We start from the raw sequence: 22,985 nt of genomic DNA on the forward strand, positions 1-22,985 counted from the left end.
GATTCCAGAGTGTGACACAAGGGGGAGCTACTGAGACCCGAACATCAGCTAAGAAGCAGAAAGCAAAGAAAAAAGAAAGAGAAACAGAAGACGGTATAACTGTACATAGCAAATGTGGAAGGTTCCATAAAAGTAGAACCTTAGTTACATTCTTGTACATAGCAGCAGTATTATAGTAGTTATATTCTTGTACATAGGGGCAGTATTATAGTAGTTATATTCTTGTACATAGGGGCAGTATTATAGTAGTTATATTCTTGTACATAGGGGCAGTATTATAATAGTTATATTCTTGTACATAGGGGCAGTATTATAGTAGTTACATTCTTGTACATAGGGGCCAGTATTATAGTAGTTATATTATTGTACATAGGAGCAGTATTAAAGTAGTTATATTCTTGTACATAGGGGCAGTATTATAGCAGTTATATTCTTGTACATAGGAGCAGTATTAAAGTAGTTATATTCTTGTACATAGGGGCAGTATTATAGTAGTTATATTCTTGTACATAGGGGCAGTATTATAGTAGTTATATTCTTGTACAAAGGAGCGGTATTATAGTAGTTATATTATTGTACATAGGAGCAGTATTATAGTAGTTATATTCTTGTATATAGGGGCAGTATTATAGTAGTTATATTCTTGTACATAGGGGACAGTATTATAGCAGCTATATTCTTGTACATAGGGGGCAGTATTATAGTAGTTATATTCTTGTACATAGGGGCAGTATTATAGTAGTTATATTATTGTACATAGGAGGAGTATTATAGTAGTTATATTATTGTACATAGGAGCAGTATTATAGCAGCTATATTCTTGTACATAGGGGCAGTATTATAGTAGTTATATTCTTGTACATAGGGGCAGTATTATAGTAGTTATATTCTTGTACACAAGGGGCAGTATTATAGTAGTTATATTCTTGTACATAGGAGCAGTATTATAGTAGTGATATTCTTGTATATAGGGGCAGTATTATAGTAGTTACATTCTTGTACATAGGGGCAGTATTATAGTAGTTATATTCTTGTACATAGGGGCAGTATTATAGCAGTTATATTCTTGTACATAGGGGCAGTATTATAGTAGTGATATTCTTGTATATAGGGGCAGTATTATAGTAGTTACATTCTTGTACATAGGGGCAGTATTATAGTAGTTATATTCTTGTACATAGGGGCAGTATTATAGCAGTTATATTCTTGTACATAGGGGCAGTATTATAGTAGTTATATTCTTGTACATAGGAGCAGTATTATAGTAGTTATATTATTGTACATAGGAGCAGTATTATAGTAGTTACATTCTTGTACATAGGAGCAGTATTATAGTAGTTATATTATTGTACATAGGAGCAGTATTATAGTAGTTATATTCTTGTACATAGGAGCAGTATTATAGTAGTTATATTCTTGTACATAGGGGACAGTATTATAGCAGCTATATTCTTGTACATAGGGGGCAGTATAATAGTAGTTATATTCTTGTACACAAGGGGCAGTATTATAGTAGTTATATTCTTGTACATAGGGGACAGTATTATAGCAGCTATATTCTTGTACATAGGGGGCAGTATAATAGTAGTTATATTCTTGTACACAAGGGGCAGTATTATAGTAGTTATATTCTTGTACATAGGAGCAGTATTATAGTAGTGATATTCTTGTATATAGGGGCAGTATTATAGTAGTTACATTCTTGTACATAGGGGCAGTATTATAGTTGTTATATTCTTGTACATAGGAGCAGTATTGTAGTAGTTATATTCTTGTATATAGGGGGCAGTATTATAGTAGTTATATTCTTGTACATAGGCGCAGTATTATAGTAGTTATATTCTTGTACATAGGGGGCAGTATTATAGTAGTTATATTCTTGCACATAGGGGCAGTATTATAGTAGTTATATTCTTGTACATAGGGAGCAGTATTATAGTAGTTATATTCTTGTACATAGGCGCAGTATTATAGTAGTTATATTCTTGTACATAGGGGGCAGTATTATAGTAGTTATATTCTTGCACATAGGGGGCAGTATTATAGTAGTGATATTCTTCTACATAGGGGCAGTATTATAGTAGTTACATTCTTGTACATAGGGGCAGTATTATAGTAGTTATATTCTTGTACATAGGAGCAGTATTATAGTAGTTATATTCTTGTACATAGGGGGCAGTATTATAGTAGTTATACTCTTGTACATAGGAGCAGTATTATAGTAGTTATATTCTTGTACATAGGGCGCAGTATTATAGTAGTTATATTCTTGTACATAGGGGCAGTATTATAGTAGTTATATTCTTGTACATAGGAGCAGTATTATAGTAGTTATATTCTTGTACATAGGGGGCAGTATTATAGTAGTTATATTCTTGTACATAGGGGCAGTACTTTTGTTGGATAGAGTTTATTTGTTGGAAATATAAAATGTTTCTTCGCTCCTCGTGACGTATAGGAAACTTATGAAGTTATGTAGTACAGGCTCCTCTCGGGGGTGACCTATTCGGAGCAGTGGGTTTGCGGTATAGTTGCTGGGATTCCTCTCTCCTGGCGATTCTTCGTGTCTTTATTTTCGAGGCTTTTCTTCTCCATTGAACTCTGTGATATAATAATGAGCAGGATCTTGAGATAATGATGAGCAGCTCTTCAATCATACATGATAGGTGCGGGCTGAGACTTACTAATGGCGGTGTTACAGCAGGTATTGATCACGCTCCGGTCTCACCAGCTGAAGCCAGCAAATTATTTTGTACCCTCTAATGGAAATGACGAGAACTCTAAAGACTTTATCGATTTCAGCTAAGTGGTCACATGGCTGCTAAAAATGGAATTCCTTATACAGCAACTCGACCCCCCGCCAGTGACCGGGGGTCCCGTCCTGTGTATCCAGGGTAAATGCTAGAAAGTGGCCGATACCGACCGAACCTGGAAGTCAATGACTGACTGCAATCAGCCCCCCGCAGGTATCCGGGGGTTAACGTCACATCATCCACACGACGCTGGGTAACACTGTAAAGCCTTGCACTTTATTTCCATCGTATCTTACACTTCTTTCACATCCAGAGCTGCATTCACAATTCTGCACTTTGTTAGACAGCGGCATCTCCCTGCAGTTCCTCTGTAGTTCAGTGTTTGTATACAGTGAGTCCGGTTACATTGCGGTAGTGTACACAGCATTGGACCATAGGCAATATAGGATTGTACCTCATCCTCCATTCTTTACACTGCAGGCTAGGTTGAGACAGCGTTAGTGCCCTATTATGTATTCCCTGAATATTTCTATACAATCGTTACATTATATTTCAGTAACCGTCTATACCCCAACTGTATCACAGCCGGTCAGCTCCTCCGGCACCAGAATATCTACAGGAGAGGACCGGAGCAAGGGGATAGCAGCGGACCCCCGCTGGAGAGGTCACCGGCTCTACACTTCCCTGCTTCAGGGTCTTCAGTCACCACTGATCATCACCTCAGGACCTGTGCACATTGGGATCCTGGGATCCTGCACCCCTCTCCTGCTCTGGGGACAATTATCAAGGTCCATTAGGTTCAAAGATTTGTTACATTACTGACCTAGTCAGTTAATCTGCCGCCTGCCCTGACCTCTGACTGCCCACTGCTGACTGCCCACTGCTGACCGCCCACTGCTGACTGCTGACTGCCCACTGATGACCGCCCACTGCTGACCGCCCACTGCTGACTGCTGACTGCCCACTGCTGACCGCCCACTGATGACTGCCCACTGATGACCGCCCACTGATGACTGCCCACTGCTGACCGCCCACTGCTGACTGCTGACTGCTGACTGCCCACTGATGACCGCCCACTGATGACCGCCCACTGCTGACTGCTGACTGCCCACTGCTGACCGCCCACTGATGACCGCTCACTGCCTACTACTGACCGCCCACCGCTCACTGCTGACTGCCCACTGCTGACCGCCCACTGCTGACTGCTGACTGCCCACTGCTGACCGCCCACTGCTGACTGCTGACTGCCCACTGCTGACCGCCCACTGCTGACCGCCCACTGCTGACTGCTGACCGCCCACTGATGGCCACCCCCTACCCACTGCCCACTGCTGACCGCCCACTGCTGACTGCCCACTGCTGACTGCCCACTGCTGACCGCCCACTGCTGACCGCCCACTGCCCACTGCTGACTACCCACTGCTGACTGCCCACTGCTGACTGCCCACTGCTGACTGCTGACTGCCCACTGCTGACTACCCACTGCTGACTGCCCACTGCTGACCGCCCACTGCCTACTACTGACCGCCCACCGCTCACTGCTGACTGCCCACTGCTGACTGCCCACTGCTGACTACCCACTGCTGACTGCCCACTGCTGACTGCCCACTGCTGACTGCCCACTGCTGACTGCCCATGGCTGACCGCTCACTGCCGGCCGGCCGCTGCTCACTGCCTACTGCTGTCCGCCCACCGATGACCACTCACCGCATCAATATCTACTTCAGTTGACTGTGATTTTTTTCTGGTTTAGTTTCATGCAGATCACCGCTAGCAGAGACTTTACTGGCAGCAGATCTGTCCTCTGTAGGAAGACAAAATAATTCCCCGGACTCAGCTTCCAAGTTTAGCCACAAACCAAATCCATAATAACCAGTGGGTCCATAAAATCTCTAGTAAGCGCCGTTACATCTGAACTAGAGATGAGTGAATGAAACGCAACAAACAGTAGCGGATACACAGGGTGGGGTCAGCAGAGGTGGGGTGCACTATGAGCTCCTGGGCCGGGGTCTCCTGCACGGAGCGGTGGATAATGGCTGCCCCCCCCGCAGATGTACAGGGTGGGGTCAGCAGAGGTGGGGTGCACTATGAGCTCCTGGGCCGGGATCTCCTGCACGGGGCGGTGGATAATGGCTGCCCCCCCGCAGATGTACAGGGTGGGGTCAGCAGAGGTGGGGTGCACTATGAGTCTCCTGTGCGGGGCGGTGGATAATGGCTTCCCCCCCCCGCAGATGTACAGGGTGGGGTCAGCAGAGGTGGGGTGCACTATGAGCTCCTGGGCCGGGGTCTCCTGCGCGGGGCGGAGGATAATGGCTGCCCCCCCCGCAGATGTACAGGGTGAGGTGAGCAGAGGTGGGGTGCACTATGAGCTCCTGGGCCGGGGTCTCCTGCACGGGGCGGTGGATAATGGCTGCCCCCCCGCAGATGTACAGGGTGGGGTCAGCAGAGGTGGGGTGCACTATGAGTCTCCTGTGCGGGGCGGTGGATAATGGCTGCCCCCCCCGCAGATGTACAGGGTGGGGTCAGCAGAGGTGGGGTGCACTATGAGCTCCTGGGCCGGGGTCTCCTGCGCGGGGCGGTGGATAATGGCTGCCCCCCTGCAGATGTACAGGGTGAGGTGAGCAGAGGTGGGGTGCACTATGAGCTCCTGGGCCGGGGTCTCCTGTGCGGGGCGGTGGATAATGGCTGCCCCCCTGCAGATGTACAGGGTGGGGTCAGCAGAGGTGGGGTGCACTATGTGCTCCTGGGCCGGGGTCTCCTGCGCGGGGCGGTGGATAATGGCTGCACCGCGGCCTCCTGAAGTGGTTAATGAGGCTGCAGGAGAACAGCAGATAATGTGCGGCTGTAAAAATGCGTTTTGCTGTTGAAGTCGCTAATTAAGCTCCATATCGAGCATGTTTGCAGGAAACAGAGCGTATTTTCATATTAGAGCCGCATTCATTTGGACACCATGAGCCGGGTATTTTGACAACACAGCCATAATTAGGAATTCTTGAAATCTCTCCAAAAAGCCGCTCACAGACTGAGGCTCGACAGGAACAAGAGGTTGAGGAATCCAGTTTTGCATTTTAACCATCTGTGATAAATGAAGCTCATGTACCGCAAAGAAATACAAATGTGGAACAGTTCTGCTGATTTCTGAGCCATGAAAGGCGCCAGGAAGAATCTGCAACATCATGGAGCATTTACCCAGTGCACCAGGATAGATCTGCAACATGACAGCGCATTTACCCAGTGCACCAGGATAATACTGCAACATGACAGAGCATTTACCCAGTGCACCAGGATAGATCTGCAACATGACAGCGCATTTACCCAGTGCACCAGGATAATACTGCAACATGACAGCGCATTTACCCAGTGCACCAGGATAGATCTGCAACATGACAGCGCATTTACCCAGTGCACCAGGATAGATCTGCAACGTGACAGCGCATTTACCCAGTGCACCAGGATAGATCTGCAACATGACAGCGCATTTACCCAGTGCACCAGGATAATACTGCAACATGACAGAGCATTTACCCAGTGCACCAGGATAGATCTGCAACATGACAGCGCATTTACCCAGTGCACCAGGATAGATCTGCAACATGACAGCGCATTTACCCAGTGCACCAGGATAGATCTGCAACATGACAGCGCATTTACCCAGTGCACCAGGATAGATCTGCAACGTGACAGCGCATTTACCCAGTGCACCAGAATACTGCAACGTGACAGAGCATTTACCCAGTGCACCAAGATAATAATGCAACATGACAGAGCATTTACCCAGTGCACCAGGATAACAATGCAACATGACAGAGCATTTACCCAGTACACCAGAATACTGCAACGTGACAGAGCATTTACCCAGTGCACGAGGATAATACTGCAACGTGACAGAATATTTACCCAGTGAACCAGGATATTAGTACTGCAACGTGACAAAGCATTTACCCAGTGCACCAGGACAGTACTGCAACGTGACAGAGCATTTAACCAGTGCACCAGGATATTAGTACTGCAACGTGACAGAGCATTTAACTAGTGTACTAGGTAGGATAGTATTGCAATGCGACAAAGCACTTTCCCATTGCACCAGGATAATACTGTAATGTGAAAGAGCATTTACCCATTGCTCCCGGATAAAACAACAACATGACAGAGCATTTACTCACTGTACCAGGATAGTACTGCAATGAGACCGAGCATTTATTTAGTGCACCAGGATCATGCTGTAACGTGAAGGAGCATTTATCCAGTGCACCAGGATAATACTGTAACATGAAGGAGCATTTATCCAGTGCACCAGGATAATACTGTAGCGTGAAGGAGCATTTATCCAGTGCACCAGGATAATGCTGTAACGTGAAGGAGCATTTATCCAGTGCACCAGGATAATGCTGTAACATGAAGGAGCGCTCGGCCACATGCACAGGTGACAGATCCTGCACTGGGGGACATGAGAACATCTTTTTGGGTTGTTTTCGGCCGGTTTACATTATAAGCCCAGCTGGACACTCACCACCGTCTGATGATTCACCTGAATAACCTCATCACCCGCGTGGATCTTCTTGCACTGGTCGGCCGGAGACTGCAGGAAAAAAGACAAAAAGAAAAATAATAATCCAGAGGTGACCAGATCACCGGGGACAAAGCTTCAGGTCCTGCCCCGATCCTGTATCCTCCCTCCTGCCCCGGTCCTGTATCCACCCTCCTGCCCCGGTCCTGTATCCACCCTCCTGCCCCGGTCCTGTATCCACCCTCCTGCCCCGGTCCTGTATCCACCCTCCTGCCCCGGTCCTGTATCCACCCTCCTGCCCCGGTCCTGTATCCACCCTCCTGCCCCGGTCCTGTATCCACCCTCCTGCCCCGGTCCTTTATCCACCCTCCTGCCCCGGTCCTGTATCCACCCTCCTGCCCCGGTCCTGTAGCCACCTTCGTGGAAGGGGCAGAGCGGTGATCAGATCCCCTGGGATAAAGACTCACTCCCTGCCCCGATCCTGTATCCATCCCCCTGGCCGGAGAAGAACTGTGACCAGATCACCTGGGAAAAAGATTCACTCCCCTCCCTGGTCCTGTATCCACCTCCCTGGCTTAGTCCTGTAGCCACCCCCCTGCCCCAATCCTGTATCCTCTTCCCTGCCCCGTTGCTGTATCCATCCCCCTGGCCCGGTCATGTATCCATCCTCCTGGCCCAGTCCTGTATCCATCCCCCTGGCCCGGTCCTGTATTGTATCCATCCTCCTGGCCCAGTCCTGTATCCATCCCCTTGCCCGGCCCTGTATCCTCTCCCCTGCCCCGTTCCTGTATCCATCCCCCTGTCCCGGTCCTGTATCCATCCCCCTGGCCCGGTCCTGTATTGTATCCATCCCCCTGCCCCGGTCCTGTATCCTCTCCCCTGCCCCGGTCCCATATCCTCTCCCCTGCCCCAGTCCCGTATCCTTTCCCCTGCCCCGGTCCTGTATCCATCCTCCTGCCCCGGTCCTGTATCCCTCCTCCTGGCCCAGTCCTGTATCCATCCCCCTGCCCCGGTCCTGTATCCTCTCCCCTGCCCCGGTCCCGTCTCCTCTCCCCTGCCCCAGTCCCGTATCCTCTCCCCTGCCCCGGTCCTGTATCCATCCTCCTGGCCCAGTCCTGTATCCATCCCCCTGCCCCGGTCCTGTATCCTCTCCCCTGCCCCGGTCCTGTATCCTCTCCCCTGCCCCGGTCCTGTATCCTCTCCCCTGCCCCGGTCCTGTATCCACCCCCCTGGCCGGGCGGCGCGTTATCTATTTTACTGTTTATTAGTCCTGTGCTGGGAAATCCAGGTGATTATCCACAAACAGCGCCCCCTATGGGTTAATAAATGAGGTTCTGTAATTTCCGAATATCTCTGTTGAATTCTTTTATGATTTGCAGGTAAATCGTCTCAGGATAAATGAGAGAATTGTGCTGCTAACTCCAAGCACACAGGAACCACCGGATGCAACTGTAACAAATACTCAGCTGTGAAGAGTTTCAGAGCAGGTTTTTGGCCTCCGATGGACTGACAAACCCAGAGTTTATGATGAATGCAGTCCCCTATAAGAGGCCGCAGAGTTCCCCAATAAGAGGCCGCAGAGTTCCCCTATAAGAGGCCGCAGAGTTCCCCTATAAGAGGCCGCAGTCTTCCCCTATAAGAGGCCGCAGTCTTCCCCTATAAGAGGCCGCAATCTTCCCCTATAAGAGGCCGCAGTCTTCCCCTATAAGAGGCCGCAGAGTTCCCCTATAAGAGGCCGCAGAGTTCCCCTATAAGAGGCCGCAGTCTTCCCCTATAAGAGGCTGCAGTCTTCCCCTATAAGAGGCCGCAGAGTTCCCCTATAAGAGGCCGCAGTCTTCCCCTATAAGAGGCCGCAGTCTTCCTCTATAAGAGGCCGCAGAGTTCCCCTATAAGAGGCCGCAGAGTTCCCCTATAAGAGGCCGCAGAGTTCCCCTATAAGAGGCCGCAGTCTTCCCCTATAAGAGGCTGCAGTCTTCCCCTATAAGAGGCCGCAGTCTTCCCCTATAAGAGGCCGCAGTCTTCCCCTATAAGAGGCCGCAGTCTTCCTCTATAAGAGGCCGCAGTCTTCCCCTATAAGAGGCCGCAGTCTTCCCCTATAAGAGGCTGCAGTCTTCCCCTATAAGAGGCCGCAGTCTTCCCCTATAAGAGGCCGCAGTGTTCCCCTATAAGAGGCCGCAGTGTTCCCCTATAAGAGGCCGCAGTGTTCCCCTATAAGAGGCCGCAGAGTTCCCCTATAAGACGCCGCAGTGTTCCCCTATAAGAGGCCGCAGTGTTCCCCTATAAGAGGCCGCAGTCTTCCCCTATAAGAGGCCGCAGAATTCCCCCATAAGTGAGGAATGGCAGAGTTGTACAGAGACGTTCTCTGATGCTGATCCTCCATCGTTATCGTGTCCTCGCCGGCTTCACACCGAGATTTCACCGCAATTAAATGTTTCTCATCTTCGGTAAAGTTCATCCGGAGATCCCGGAGTTTGATGGTTTGATGCTTTGAGCCGCAGGATTATTAAGATGTTTCTGTCAGGGAAGTTCAAGGCATCGTAATTAACAAGCCAAGGGAGCCCCGAGACGTCTCCGGATCCCACCAAGTGCACAGATTAAAAGTGACAAAATCACCCGGACTGTGAGAGCGCAGGGTTCAGAGAGAGTGCATGGCAGCTGCGCAAGCCCCCCTGCCTGTGCACCCCCTCATAGAGGAGGCACAAAGAGGAGATGCCTCATCACCTGCCGGTGCCTCATCATCATCATCACCGGCCATGTGCATCATCATCACCAGCCCTGTGCCTCATCATCATCACCCCTGTGCCTCATCATCATCACCTCCCCTGTGCCTCATCACCATTACCTGCCCTGTGCCTCATCATCATCACCGGCCCTGTGCCTCATCATCACCTGCCCAGTGCCTCATCATCACCGGCCCTGTGCCTCATCATCACCAGCCCTGTGCCTCATCATCACCGGCCCTGTGCCTCATCATCACTGGCCCTGTGCCTCATCATCACCGGCTCTGTGCCTCATCATCATCCCCTGCCCTGTGCCTCATCATCACCAGCCCTGTGCCTCATCATCATCCCCTGCCCTGTGCCTCATCATCATCCCCTGCCCTGTGCCTCATCATCACCGGCCCTGTGCCTCATCATCATCCCCTGCCCTGTGCCTCATCATCACCGGCCCTGTGCCTCATCATCACTGGCCCTGTGCCTCATCATCACCGGCCCTGTGCCTCATCATCATCCCCTGCCCTGTGCCTCATCATCATAGGCCCAGTGCGTCATTATCACCTGCCCAGTGCCTCATCATCATCACCTGCCCTGTGCCTCATAATCATCCCCTGCCCTGCGCTTCATCATTATCCCTTGCCCTGTGCCTCATCGTCGCCTGCCCTGTGCTTCATCACCATCACCTTCCCTGTGCCTCATCACCATCACCTGCCCTGTGCCTCATCATCATCCCCTGCCCTGTGCCTCATCATCACCGGCCCTGTGCCTCATCATCACTGGCCCTGTGCCTCATCATCACCAGCCCTGTGCCTCATCATCATCCCCTGCCCTGTGCCTCATCATCATAGGCCCAGTGCCTCATCATCACCTGCCCAGTGCCTCATCATCTTCACCTGCCCTGTGCCTCACCATCATCCCCTGCCCTGTGCCTCATCAACATCACCTGCCCTGTGCCTCATCATCATCACCGGCCATGTGCCTCATCATCACCAGCCCTGTGCCTCATCATCATCACCGACCCTGTGCCTCATCACCTGCCCTGTGCCTCATCATCAACACCGGCCCTGTGCCTCATCATCATCACCTGCCCTGTGCCTCATCATCATGCCCTGCCATGTGCCTCATCATCATGCCCTGCCCTGTGCCTCATCATCATCCCCGATCCTGTGCCTCATCATCATCCCTTGCCCTATGCCTCATCATCATCCCCTGCCATGTGCCTCATCATCACCAGCCCTGTGCCTCATCATCATCACCGGCCCTGTGCCTCATCATCATCACCGGCCCTGTGCCTCATCATCATCACCGACCCTGTGACTCATCATCATCACCGACCCTGTGACTCATCATCATCCCCTGCCATGTGACTCATCATCACCGGCCCTGTGCCTCATCATCATCACCGGCCCTGTGCCTCATCATCATCCCCTGCCATGTGCCTCATCATCATGCCCTGCGCCTCATCATCATCACCAGCCCTGTGCCTCATCATCATCACCTGCCCTGTGCCTCATCATCATCCCCTGCCCTGTGCCTCATCATCACCGGCCCTGTGCCTCATCATCACTGGCCCTGTGCCTCATCATCACCAGCCCTGTGCCTCATCATCATCCCCTGCCCTGTGCCTCATCATCATAGGCCCAGTGCCTCATCATCACCTGCCCAGTGCCTCATCATCATCACCTGCCCTGTGCCTCACCATCATCCCCTGCCCTGTGCCTCATCATCATCACCTGCCCTGTGCCTCATCATCATCACCGGCCATGTGCCTCATCATCACCAGCCCTGTGCCTCATCATCATCACCGACCCTGTGCCTCATCACCTGCCCTGTGCCTCATCATCAACACCGGCCCTGTGCCTCATCATCATCACCGGCTCTGTGCCTCATCATCATCACCGGCCCTGTGCCTCATCATCATCACCGACCCTGTGACTCATCATCATCCCCTGCCATGTGACTCATCATCACCGGCCCTGTGCCTCATCATCATCACCGGCCCTGTGCCTCATCATCATCCCCTGCCATGTGCCTCATCATCATGCCCTGCGCCTCATCATCATCACCAGCCCTGTGCCTCATCATCATCACCTGCCCTGTGCCTCATAATCATCCCCTGCCCTGTGCTTCATCATTATCCCTTGCCCTGTGCCTCATTGTCGCCTGCCCTGTGCCTCATCACCATCACCTTCCCTATGCCTCATCACCATCACCTTCCCTGTGCCTCATCACCATCACCTGCCCTGTGCCTCATCACCATCACCTGCCCTGTGCCTCATCATCATCACCAGCCCTGTGCCTCATCATCATCACCGGCCATGTGCCTCATCATCACCAGCCCTGTGCCTCATCATCATCACCGACCCTGTGCCTCATCACCTGCCCTGTGCCTCATCATCAACACCGGCCCTGTGCCTCATCACCATCACCAGCTCTGTGCCTCATCACCATCACCTGCCCTGTGCCTCAACACCATCACCTGCCCTGTGCCTCATCACCATCACCTGCCCTGTGCCTCATCACCATTACCTGCCCTGTGCCTCATCATCCCCAGCTGCCCTGTGCCTCATTACCATCTGCCACTTCACCGTCTGCCCTGTGCTTCATTATCACCGTCTGCCCCGTGCCTCGTCACCATCTGCCCCGTTCCTTATCACCCTCTGCTCTGTGCCTCATCACCCTCTGCCATGTGCCTCATCACCCTCTGCTCTGTGCCTCATTACCTGGAGTATTCTTTGACGTATGGCTAGGACTAGCACTATGGTAATCTTGTCGGACGCCCTGCATAATAAAAGCTCTGAGAGTTAATTTCTCACCATTTTCAATGTCTTTGTCTACGGTCAGTGATTGGGAAGATCATCATTTACACCTAGAGGCTGAAATCCCACCCAGACCTGGAACGTCTGAGAGCTGAGGGTCTGTTACACTTGTACCAGTTTAGACAATCCTCGGTGGTGTGGAGGGAGCTGCACTGGGATTGCACTGGAGGACACTGGTGTTCTGTGTGGGTTCAGTTACAGTCCGGGACAGTCCTCGGTGGTGTGGAGGGAGCTGCACTGGGATTGCACTGGAGGACACTGGTGTTCTGTGTGGGTTCAGTTACAGTCCGGGACAGTCCTCGGTGGTGTGGAGGGAGCTGCACTGGGATTGGACTGGAGGACACTGGTGTTCTGTGTGGGTTCAGTTACAGTCCGGGACAATCCTCGGTGGTGTGGAGGGAGCTGCACTGGGATTGGACCGGAGGACACTGGTGTTCTGTGTGGGTTCAGTTATAGTCTTGGACAGTCCTCGGTGGTGTGGAGGGAGCTGCACTGGGATTGGACTGGAGGACACTGGTGTTCTGTGTGGGTTCAGTTACAGTCCGGGACAGTCCTCGGTGGTGTGGCGGGAGCTGCACTGGGATTGGACTGGAGGACACTGGTGTTCTGTGTGGGTTCAGTTACAGTCCGGGACAATCCTCGGTGGTGTGGAGGGAGCTGCACTGGGATTGGACTGGAGGACACTGGTGTTCTGTGTGGGTTCAGTTACAGTCCGGGACAGTCCTCGGTGGTGTGGAGGGAGCTGCACTGGGATTGCACTGGAGGACACTGGTGTTCTGTGTGGGTTCAGTTACAGTCCGGGACAGTCCTCGGTGGTGTGGAGGGAGCTGCACTGGGATTGCACTGGAGGACACTGGTGTTCTGTGTGGGTTCAGTTACAGTCCGGGACAGTCCTCGGTGGTGTGGAGGGAGCTGCACTGGGATTGCACTGGAGGACACTGGTGTTCTGTGTGGGTTCAGTTACAGTCCGGGACAGTCCTCGGTGGTGTGGCGGGAGCTGCACTGGGATTGCACTGGAGGACACTGGTGTTCTGTGTGGGTTCAGTTACAGTCCGGGACAGTCCTCGGTGGTGTGGAGGGAGCTGCACTGGGATTGGACTGGAGGACACTGGTGTTCTGTGTGGGTTCAGTTACAGTCCGGGACAATCCTCGGTGGTGTGGAGGGAGCTGCACTGGGATTGCACTGGAGGACACTGGTGTTCTGTGTGGGTTCAGTTACAGTCCGGGACAATCCTCGGTGGTGTGGCGGGAGCTGCACTGGGATTGGACTGGAGGACACTGGTGTTCTGTGTGGGTTCAGTTACAGTCCGGGACAATCCTCGGTGGTGTGGAGGGAGCTGCACTGGGATTGCACTGGAGGACACTGGTGTTCTGTGTGGGTTCAGTTTAGTCCGGGACAGTCCTCGGTGGTGTGGAGGGAGCTGCACTGGGATTGCACTGGAGGACACTGGTGTTCTGTGTGGGTTCAGTTAGAGTCCGGGACAGTCCTCGGTGGTGTGGCGGGAGCTGCACTGGGATTGCACTGGAGGACACTGGTGTTCTGTGTGGGTTCAGTTACAGTCCGGGACAGTCCTCGGTGGTGTGGAGGGAGCTGCACTGGGATTGCACTGGAGGACACTGGTGTTCTGTGTGGGTTCAGTTTAGTCCGGGACAGTCCTCGGTGGTGTGGAGGGAGCTGCACTGGGATTGGACCGGAGGCCACTGGTGTTCTGTGTGGGTTCAGTTACAGTCCGGGACAGTCCTCGGTGGTGTGTAGGGAGCTGCACTGGGATTGGATCGGAGGACACTGGTGTTCTGTGTGGGTTCAGTTACAGTCCGGGACAGTCCTCGGTGGTGTGGAGGGAGCTGCACTGGGATTGGACCGGAGGACACTGCTGTTCTGTGTGGGTTCAGTTTAGTCCGGGACAGTCCTCGGTGGTGTGGAGGGAGCTGCACTGGGATTGGGCTGGAGGACACTGGTGTTCTGTGTGGGTTCAGTTTAGTCCGGGACAGTCCTCGGTGGTGTGGCGGGAGCTGCACTGGGATTGCACTGGAGGACACTGGTGTTCTGTGTGGGTTCAGTTACAGTCCGGGACAGTCCTCGGTGGTGTGGAGGGAGCTGCACTGGGATTGGACTGGAGGACACTGGTGTTCTGTGTGGGTTCAGTTACAGTCCGGGACAATCCTCGGTGGTGTGGAGGGAGCTGCACTGGGATTGCACTGGAGGACACTGGTGTTCTGTGTGGGTTCAGTTACAGTCCGGGACAATCCTCGGTGGTGTGGCGGGAGCTGCACTGGGATTGGACTGGAGGACACTGGTGTTCTGTGTGGGTTCAGTTACAGTCCGGGACAATCCTCGGTGGTGTGGAGGGAGCTGCACTGGAGGACACTGGTGTTCTGTGTGGGTTCAGTTTAGTCCGGGACAGTCCTCGGTGGTGTGTAGGGAGCTGCACTGGGATTGCACTGGAGGACACTGGTGTTCTGTGTGGGTTCAGTTACAGTCCGGGACAGTCCTCGGTGGTGCGGAGGGAGCTGCACTGGGATTGGACCGGAGGACACTGGTGTTCTGTGTGGGTTCAGTTACAGTCCGGGACAGTCCTCGGTGGTGTGGAGGGAGCTGCACTGGGATTGCACTGGAGGACACTGGTGTTCTGTGTGGGTTCAGTTACAGTCCGGGACAGTCCTCGGTGGTGTGGAGGGAGCTGCACTGGGATTGGACTGGAGGCCACTGGTGTTCTGTGTGGGTTCAGTTTAGTCCGGGGTTCCTTCCTCTCCTCAGTTACTTTATATCCGGCAGAATATAAAATCTGCTGCGTTTGCCGATATTCTTCAGATAAACCATTGGTGCCCCTGGAGCTCTGGACATTTATCCCGTCTTCCCCCGGCTGCGGCCATTTCTGGATTCCTCCATGTTACACATAGATACAATGTATCCAGTGCCGCTCATTATAACTTTCATCCCCCGGGGCCCGGATATAATTGAAATTCACCGAGCGGCAAATTGAAATAAATTTTGGCTGTGGCATTGAAGTCAGTCATATCCGGGCCGGCAGGAGACGCAGGGTCCGGGGAGCGCTGTATGGGGCCATTTACAGGATACATTGCAGGAGGAAAACTAAAAAATAAATAAATAGAAAGCTATCTAATGATTATATAGATATATATCGGCTCCTACAGCTGCACATATCCGGTCACAGCAGCGTATTTTACTTTTGACGTACTTTGTTCCCTTTATATTCTATATATATATATATATATATATATATATATATATTATTTTATCTGTTTAAATGTTTTTTTTTGTTTACAGATGCGTCACGTCCACCCCAAAAACGAGGCGTGCAGCGTGAAATACGGATACACACCGGCGCTGCACTTACGTTCTCCGTGGTCCCTGTGATGACGTGGAGGCCGTCGTACGTGGATTTGATGTACATTCCCTGCAAGAGATGATACGGAAATCACATTATTCAGCGTTCTGTTAAAGTTGGTGTCATTTCTAAAACCTCTGCTTGCTGATGTGAATGAGAATATTTCTGATTACATCCAAGTCGATGTTCACAATGAATTGCTCTACATTTCGCTGCATGTTTACAGCAATTTTGAAAAATGGCCGAATAACTGTAAACCAATCCATTGTACCTGCACTGACACACTGTAACAAATCATGAGCCGTGGAGAGAGATTTGAGGAGCTGATTTGTTTAGTGCTCAACTCTGCCAGGGCTGTGGAGTTGGTAAGCCAAACCTGGACTGCGACTCCGACTGCCATATATTGCTTATATTTAAGTGAAAAATGTATTGTAGTGTATGAATATGTGTATGTGAACATCAGACGTAATCATTTTTATGATACAATAATCAAGATATTTGGATAGAACACAAAATATATTTATTGGATACAACTTTAGAACACAAAAAACTGTGATAAATTGAAAATATGTAATACACTATGTAATATAGATTACATATATATCTTGTGGTGGCAATAGAGGTAATCAGGAGTTAATGGCAGCCCATAGCTGACACTAAAGGGGGCTTTACACGCTACGACATCACTAATGCAAACTCGTTGGGGTCATGGAATTGGTGACGCACATCCGGCCGCATTAGCGATGCCGTTGCGTGTGACACCTATGAGCAATTTTGCATTGTTGCAAAAACGTGCAAAATCGCTCATCGGTGACATGGGGGTCCATTCTCATAAATCGTTACTGCAGCAACACACATCGCTCCGTGTGACGCCGCAGGAACGAGGAACCTCTCCTTACCTGCCTCCCGGCCGCTATGCAGAAGTAAGGAGGTGGGCGGGATGTTACGTCCCGCTCATCTCCGCCCCTCCGCTTCTATTGGGCGGCCGCTCGGTGACGTTGCTGTGACGCCGCACGGACCGCCCCCTTAGAAAGGAGGCGGTTCGCCGGTCACAGCGACGTGGCCGGGCAGGTAAGTATGTGTGACGGGTCTCAGCGATGTTGTGCAGCACAGGCAGCGATTTGCCCGTGTCGCACAACAGATGGGGGCTGGTACCCACACTAGCGATATCGGGACCGATATCGCAGCGTGTAAAGCCCGCTTAAGGGCGGCTTTGCACGTTGCAATATCGCACGTGCGATGTTGGTGGGGTCAAATCGAAAGTGACGCACATCAGGCGTCACTTTCGACATCGTTGTGTGTAAATCCTAGATGATACAATTAAGCAGCGCAAAAGTGTCGTTATCGTATCATCGGTGCAGGCTCCGACTTTTTCATAATTACGCTGCCTAGACAGGTATGATGTAGTTTCTCGCTCCTGCGGCAGCGCACATCGCTGTGTATGAAGCCGCAGGAGCGAGGAACATCTCCTACATGCCCCCGGCGGCTATGGAAGGAAGGAGGTGGGCGGGATGTTTACATCCTGCTCATCTCCGCCCCTCCGCCGCTATTGGCCGCCTGCCGTGTGACGTCGCTATGACGCCGCACGACCCGCCCCCTTAGGAAGGAGGTGGGTCGCCGGCCAGAGCGACGTCGCAGGGCAGGTGAGTGCATGTGAAGTTGGCGTAGCGATAATTTTCGCTACGCCAGCTATCACAAGATATCGCTGCTGCGACGGGGGCGGGGACTATCGTGTGCGACATCGCAGCATCGGCTTGCGGTGTCGCAACATGCAAAGCCCGCCTAAGGGTGGCTTTACACGCTTCGATACTTGTCCCGATATCGCTAGCATGCGACCCGCCCCCATTGTTTGTGCGAAACAGGCATATCGCTGCCCGTCGCGCACAAAATCGCGCACCCACGTCAAACATACTTAGGGTACTTTCACACTTGCGTTCAGCGGAGTCCGTCACTATGGAGAATAGCGCAGTCCGTTAACGCACTGCGCTATTCTCCATAGACTTGTATGGATGACGCACTATAACGCAAGTGTCAGCGTTGCATCCGCCGGACGACGCAGCGTCGTTATTTTGACGCTGCGTCGGGCGGAAGGAACGCAGCATGTAACTTTTTTTGACCAGCGGAATCCTTTGGATTTCACTGCGCATGCTCTCTCTGGCTCCCTCCACCCGTAACCAGGGTACACATCGGGTAACCAAGGAACCCTGGTTACGTGTGCCGGGAGCCCGACACTTCCCCACTCGGCTCCGCCCCCTCCCCGCACTCTGTATGTATACACACACAATCGCACACACACAATCGCACACACACTCTCACACTCACTCACTTGTCCCCCAGCGATGCAGTCCCCGTGGCACTGACGTCCTCAGCCATGGCCCTGCTCGGCTCCACCCACTTCGCACTCCGCCCCCCGCACACATTGTCGGCGACCGAACGATCAGCTGATCACCCGGCGGCTGGCTACTGTGAGTGCAGTTGTCTGCTGTACCTTGGCTGGTTTTAAAAATATTAGTGGAACCCACATCAATTTTTTTTTCTTTTTTTTAAATAAATTAAACAATTAAAAAAAGCGTGGGATCCCCTCTACTTTTCATAACTGACCAAGGTACAGCAGACAGCTGAGGGTTACAGCCTGCAGCTGCTGCAGTTCCTGTGCTGGATGTGAAAAATGGGGGGGACCCCACAGCATTTAAAAATAAATAAATAAATAAACAGCTAGCCAAGCTAGCTATCCTGCTATCAAGCTATTCTATTATTTCTTTCAATCTGTTCTATTTGTTCTTTCTATTATCTACCTATTATCTATATATAATTATTTATTATCTATCTATTCTAGCTATCTATCAATTATCTCATATTTTGTTTCATATTTTGTTTCTCCTTTAAAAAACGCATTAACAAAAACGTGGCAAAAAGTCATGCGTTTTTTGGGCCACAAGAAAAAGATGCAGTCAGAAAGAAGATGCAGCGTGTGAACATAGCCTAGGGAGCAAAAAGTACCATGAGGGCTGATCTTCGCTCCTGTGCTCATGTCACCATTGCACTACACCTCCCATCATTGCTTGTTTTCGTGGATCTTTCTGAAACACGCTGGTAAGAATTTCCCATCAGACAAGGGGCAGAATACCAGGCAGGACCCTGGAGACGGTCGCAGACAACTCTTACCAGGCAGGACCCTGGAGATGGTCGCAGACAACTCTTACCAGGCAGGACCCTGGAGATGGTCGCAGACAACTCTTACCAGGCAGGACCCTGGAGATGGTCGCAGACAACTCTTACCAGGCAGGACCCTGGAGATGGTCGCAGACAACTCTTACCAGGCAGGACCCTGGAGATGGTCGCAGACAACTCTTACCAGGCAGGACCCTGGAGACGGTCGCAGACAACTCTTACCAGGCAGGACCCTGGAGATGGTCGCAGACAACTCTTACCAGGCAGGACCCTGGAGATGGTCGCAGACAACTCTTACGAGGCAGGACCCTGGAGATGGTCGCAGACAACTCTTACCAGGCAGGACCCTGGAGATGGTCGCAGACAACTCTTACCAGGCAGGACCCTGGAGATGGTCGCAGACAACTCTTACCAGGCAGGACCCTGGAGATGGTCGCAGACAACTCTTACCAGGCAGGACCCTGGAGATGGTCGCAGACAACTCTTACCAGGCAGGACCCTGGAGATGGTCGCAGACAACTCTTACCAGGCAGGACCATGGAGATGGTCGCAGACAACTCTTACCAGGCAGGACCCTGGAGATGGTCGCAGACAACTCTTACGAGGCAGGACCATGGAGATGGTCGCAGACAACTCTTACCAGGCAGGACCATGGAGATGGTCGCAGACAACTCTTACCAGGCAGGACCCTGGAGATGGTCGCAGACAACTCTTACCAGGCAGGACCCTGGAGATGGTCGCAGACAACTCTTACCAGGCAGGACCCTGGAGATGGTCGCAGACAACTCTTACGAGGCAGGAGAAATAATATTGTTATTGGAGACAGAATCAGCTCTGCTCTATGTTCTCTGAGGTTTTATTATGTTTTTAGGTTGCACCCTCCGTCCCTCCTGTGGTCGGGGGTCACTTTATTCCTAACCCTTTCCCCTTGTCTCCTCCTGAAGATCGTTCACATTACAGAGCAGCCTCTGATGCCGTTTCCCCTCCAGTTACATTGTAATACACAGTGGCTGCGCCGGCCGCACGCTCCAGACACTGACATTTACTCTCACACTGGAAACCAATGCAGAAAATTCACATTTGATGATTGACTAAACAAGGATGGAAGGAAAATAGAAATTGTTATTGTCCTACAAAACCATCAAACCAGAGAACCGGAACCGGTATTGTGCGAGGAGCGTGAAAAAGGCACCAGTGGGTACATGACAAAGATGGAGGAAGAGCTGCGCACAGTCACTACGTATATCACACAGCTGCAGGCTACTGTAGGGGGTCCGATGTATGATGAGCCCCCTATATCAATCAGAGCTGGAAGCCTGCCGCAAGAGACCCCAAAATATCATCTCAATATCAGGGAACATGTGCTAAAGTGATATTATAAGACAGAAATATAGTGCTGGATGAATAATGTACTGTATATGTCACCAGCAGAATAGTGAGTACAGCTCTGGAGTATAATACAGGAGGTAACTCAGGATCAGTAATGTAATGTATGTACACAGTGACTGCACCAGCAGAATAGTGAGTACAGCTCTGGAGTATAATACGGGAGGTAACTCAGGGTCAGTAATCTAATGTATGTACACAGTGACTGCACCAGCAGAATAGTGAGTGCAGCTCTGGAGTATAATACAGGAGGTAACTCAGGATCAGTAATGTAATGTATGTACACAGTGACTGCACCAGCAGAATAGTGAGTGCAGCTCTGGAGTATAATATAGGAGGTAACTCAGGATCAGTAATGTAATGTATGTACACAGTGACTGCACCAGCAGAATAGTGAGTGCAGCTCTGGAGTATAATACAGGATGTGACTCAGGATCAGTAATGTAATGTATGTACACAGTGACTGCATCAGCAGAATAGTGAGTGCAGCTCTGGAGTATAATACAGGAGGTAACTCAGGATCAGTAATGTAATGTATGTACACAGGGACTGCACTGTTTATGCAGACTACATATATTTGGTCTCTGAATGGGCATCATCTTTCTGCCATGCTTGGTGTGTCACATATGAACTCTTTTTCCTCTGTTAGATCTGCGCAGTGAATTTTATATATTATTGTATATTAGTAATAGCCACCACCATGCGCCCCTCAGTACATGTATTATGTGAGATTATTTCGCCCCGGGGGTTGACCCGTGATTGCAGCTTCCGGGACCTTTAAATATCACGCGGTAACATTAGACCGGCTGCCGCTAATAAACAATTATCATGTTTGAACCAATAATTACATTTTTGCTTCAGGAAATAAAAGGAATCAGATCGATGTCCCATCATTTCTGCTGCTGAATGTGCTGATAATTGTGACCTGCTCGCTCTGCTCTGGGAGCCAACGTGACTCGTAATATTTGAACGGCATTAGAGGAGTTTTCCAGATCTCTGCTTGCTGTCATTGAACGTTACTCTTAGATTCTGGGGGTTTGTCACATTATTCTATGTTCACACATTGTGTTTTGCTGCATTTTTTTGCTTGTTTTTTTTTTCATTGGTTTTATGCAAATAAAAAGCTGCTTTATACAGCACCAGCAAAACCTATGAGATTCCAGAAATCTTTTTTTTTACCTGATTGAAATGGAAAACTGCTGCGTTTTTGAAAGAAGCAGCGTGTCAATTCTTTCAGCAATTTTGCTGCTTTTTCACCATTGAAAGCAATGAGAAAGATACATTGTATAATTACACGTGTAACTGATCGATCCCTGGAACTTATAGCTCTCAGTAGTGAGAAGTAAGAGGTGGGTTTTTGCCATTTGTTGGCAATAATTACAGATATTGAAACTGTAGAGGAATCAAAGCACAGTCTATAAGAAATAGCTCAAACGTTCCATGATGATTATGGGCAATGATGGAAAGAACAAAACCTGACGTCTGAGCACCGCAGATTCCCCTCCACGTCTGCTCATCCGCGCTCAGGGTGGGACCCCATGAGACCTCCAGTTATTTCTCCAATGTATCCCTGTACATATGCATCGTCAGCCCAAGTGGTTAGGCCCCTGGAAACTCCAGGGAGGTCGGGCGGTCCTGGGGCCTGGAGTCGGACCAATTGCTTGGATGGGGTTGTTACCTCGCCCCTGGTGCTATTCGAGTCTTGGTCACCCGCAGCACTTGGCCCCTGCTGCAGTTATAATGTCCGCTCTATATCAGGTCCACCCGGCTTGGATGACACCTGGCACCACCGACTTTGCCACTTACGGCTGTGGCTTGACTCAAAAGCAATTCGCCTTCTCTGTTTGGTAAATCACGGGCGCTCTATTCTGTCAGACGCTGTATATGCCCCAGACTCGAGCAGGAAACCTTCGCTTTACCCCGGCACATGCACCGGTATTACTGCATGGAGCCAATCACCTTACTTATGTGCACTCCGCTCATCTTCACCCATGACATTGTCAGATTGTGGCATTTCTAGGTATCCTCGTTTTTATAGGGCGTTAGGGCTCCTATATGATTACTGCCCTGTCCTACAAGACCTCTCCACCCTCATATACATTGCATAGCGGTACATGTTCCTGTCACCACTCCTCACTCCAGGAAAAAGCATGAGACACCCAGGGATGAAAGAGAAAAGACCCCCCGAACACCTCAATAACATTATATACATGTGAACTCAATAAAGTGCAATAAACCTGACGGACAAGACAAGAGTCCTACACTCCAATAGCACAGTCCTG

At 50.8% G+C, this 22,985-nt stretch overlaps 1 protein-coding gene across 3 annotated transcripts in view; it reads right to left on the minus strand.

The window, feature by feature from the left end:
- LOC142250831 (connector enhancer of kinase suppressor of ras 2-like) overlaps positions 1 to 22,985 on the minus strand; it is a 405,387-nt gene that overhangs the window by 101,179 nt on the left and 281,223 nt on the right. For all 3 annotated transcript variants that reach the window (XM_075323079.1, XM_075323076.1, XM_075323077.1), the window contains exons 7-8: positions 16,156 to 16,215; positions 7,264 to 7,332 (exon numbers count right to left, since the gene is read on the minus strand). In XM_075323079.1, the coding sequence (XP_075179194.1) occupies positions 7,264 to 7,332; positions 16,156 to 16,215 (129 nt within the window). The remainder of the gene's footprint in view (positions 1 to 7,263; positions 7,333 to 16,155; positions 16,216 to 22,985) is intronic.

Source organism: Anomaloglossus baeobatrachus, chromosome 9 (genome assembly GCF_048569485.1).
Source record: "Anomaloglossus baeobatrachus isolate aAnoBae1 chromosome 9, aAnoBae1.hap1, whole genome shotgun sequence".
Taxonomy (NCBI): Eukaryota; Metazoa; Chordata; class Amphibia; order Anura; family Aromobatidae; genus Anomaloglossus; species Anomaloglossus baeobatrachus.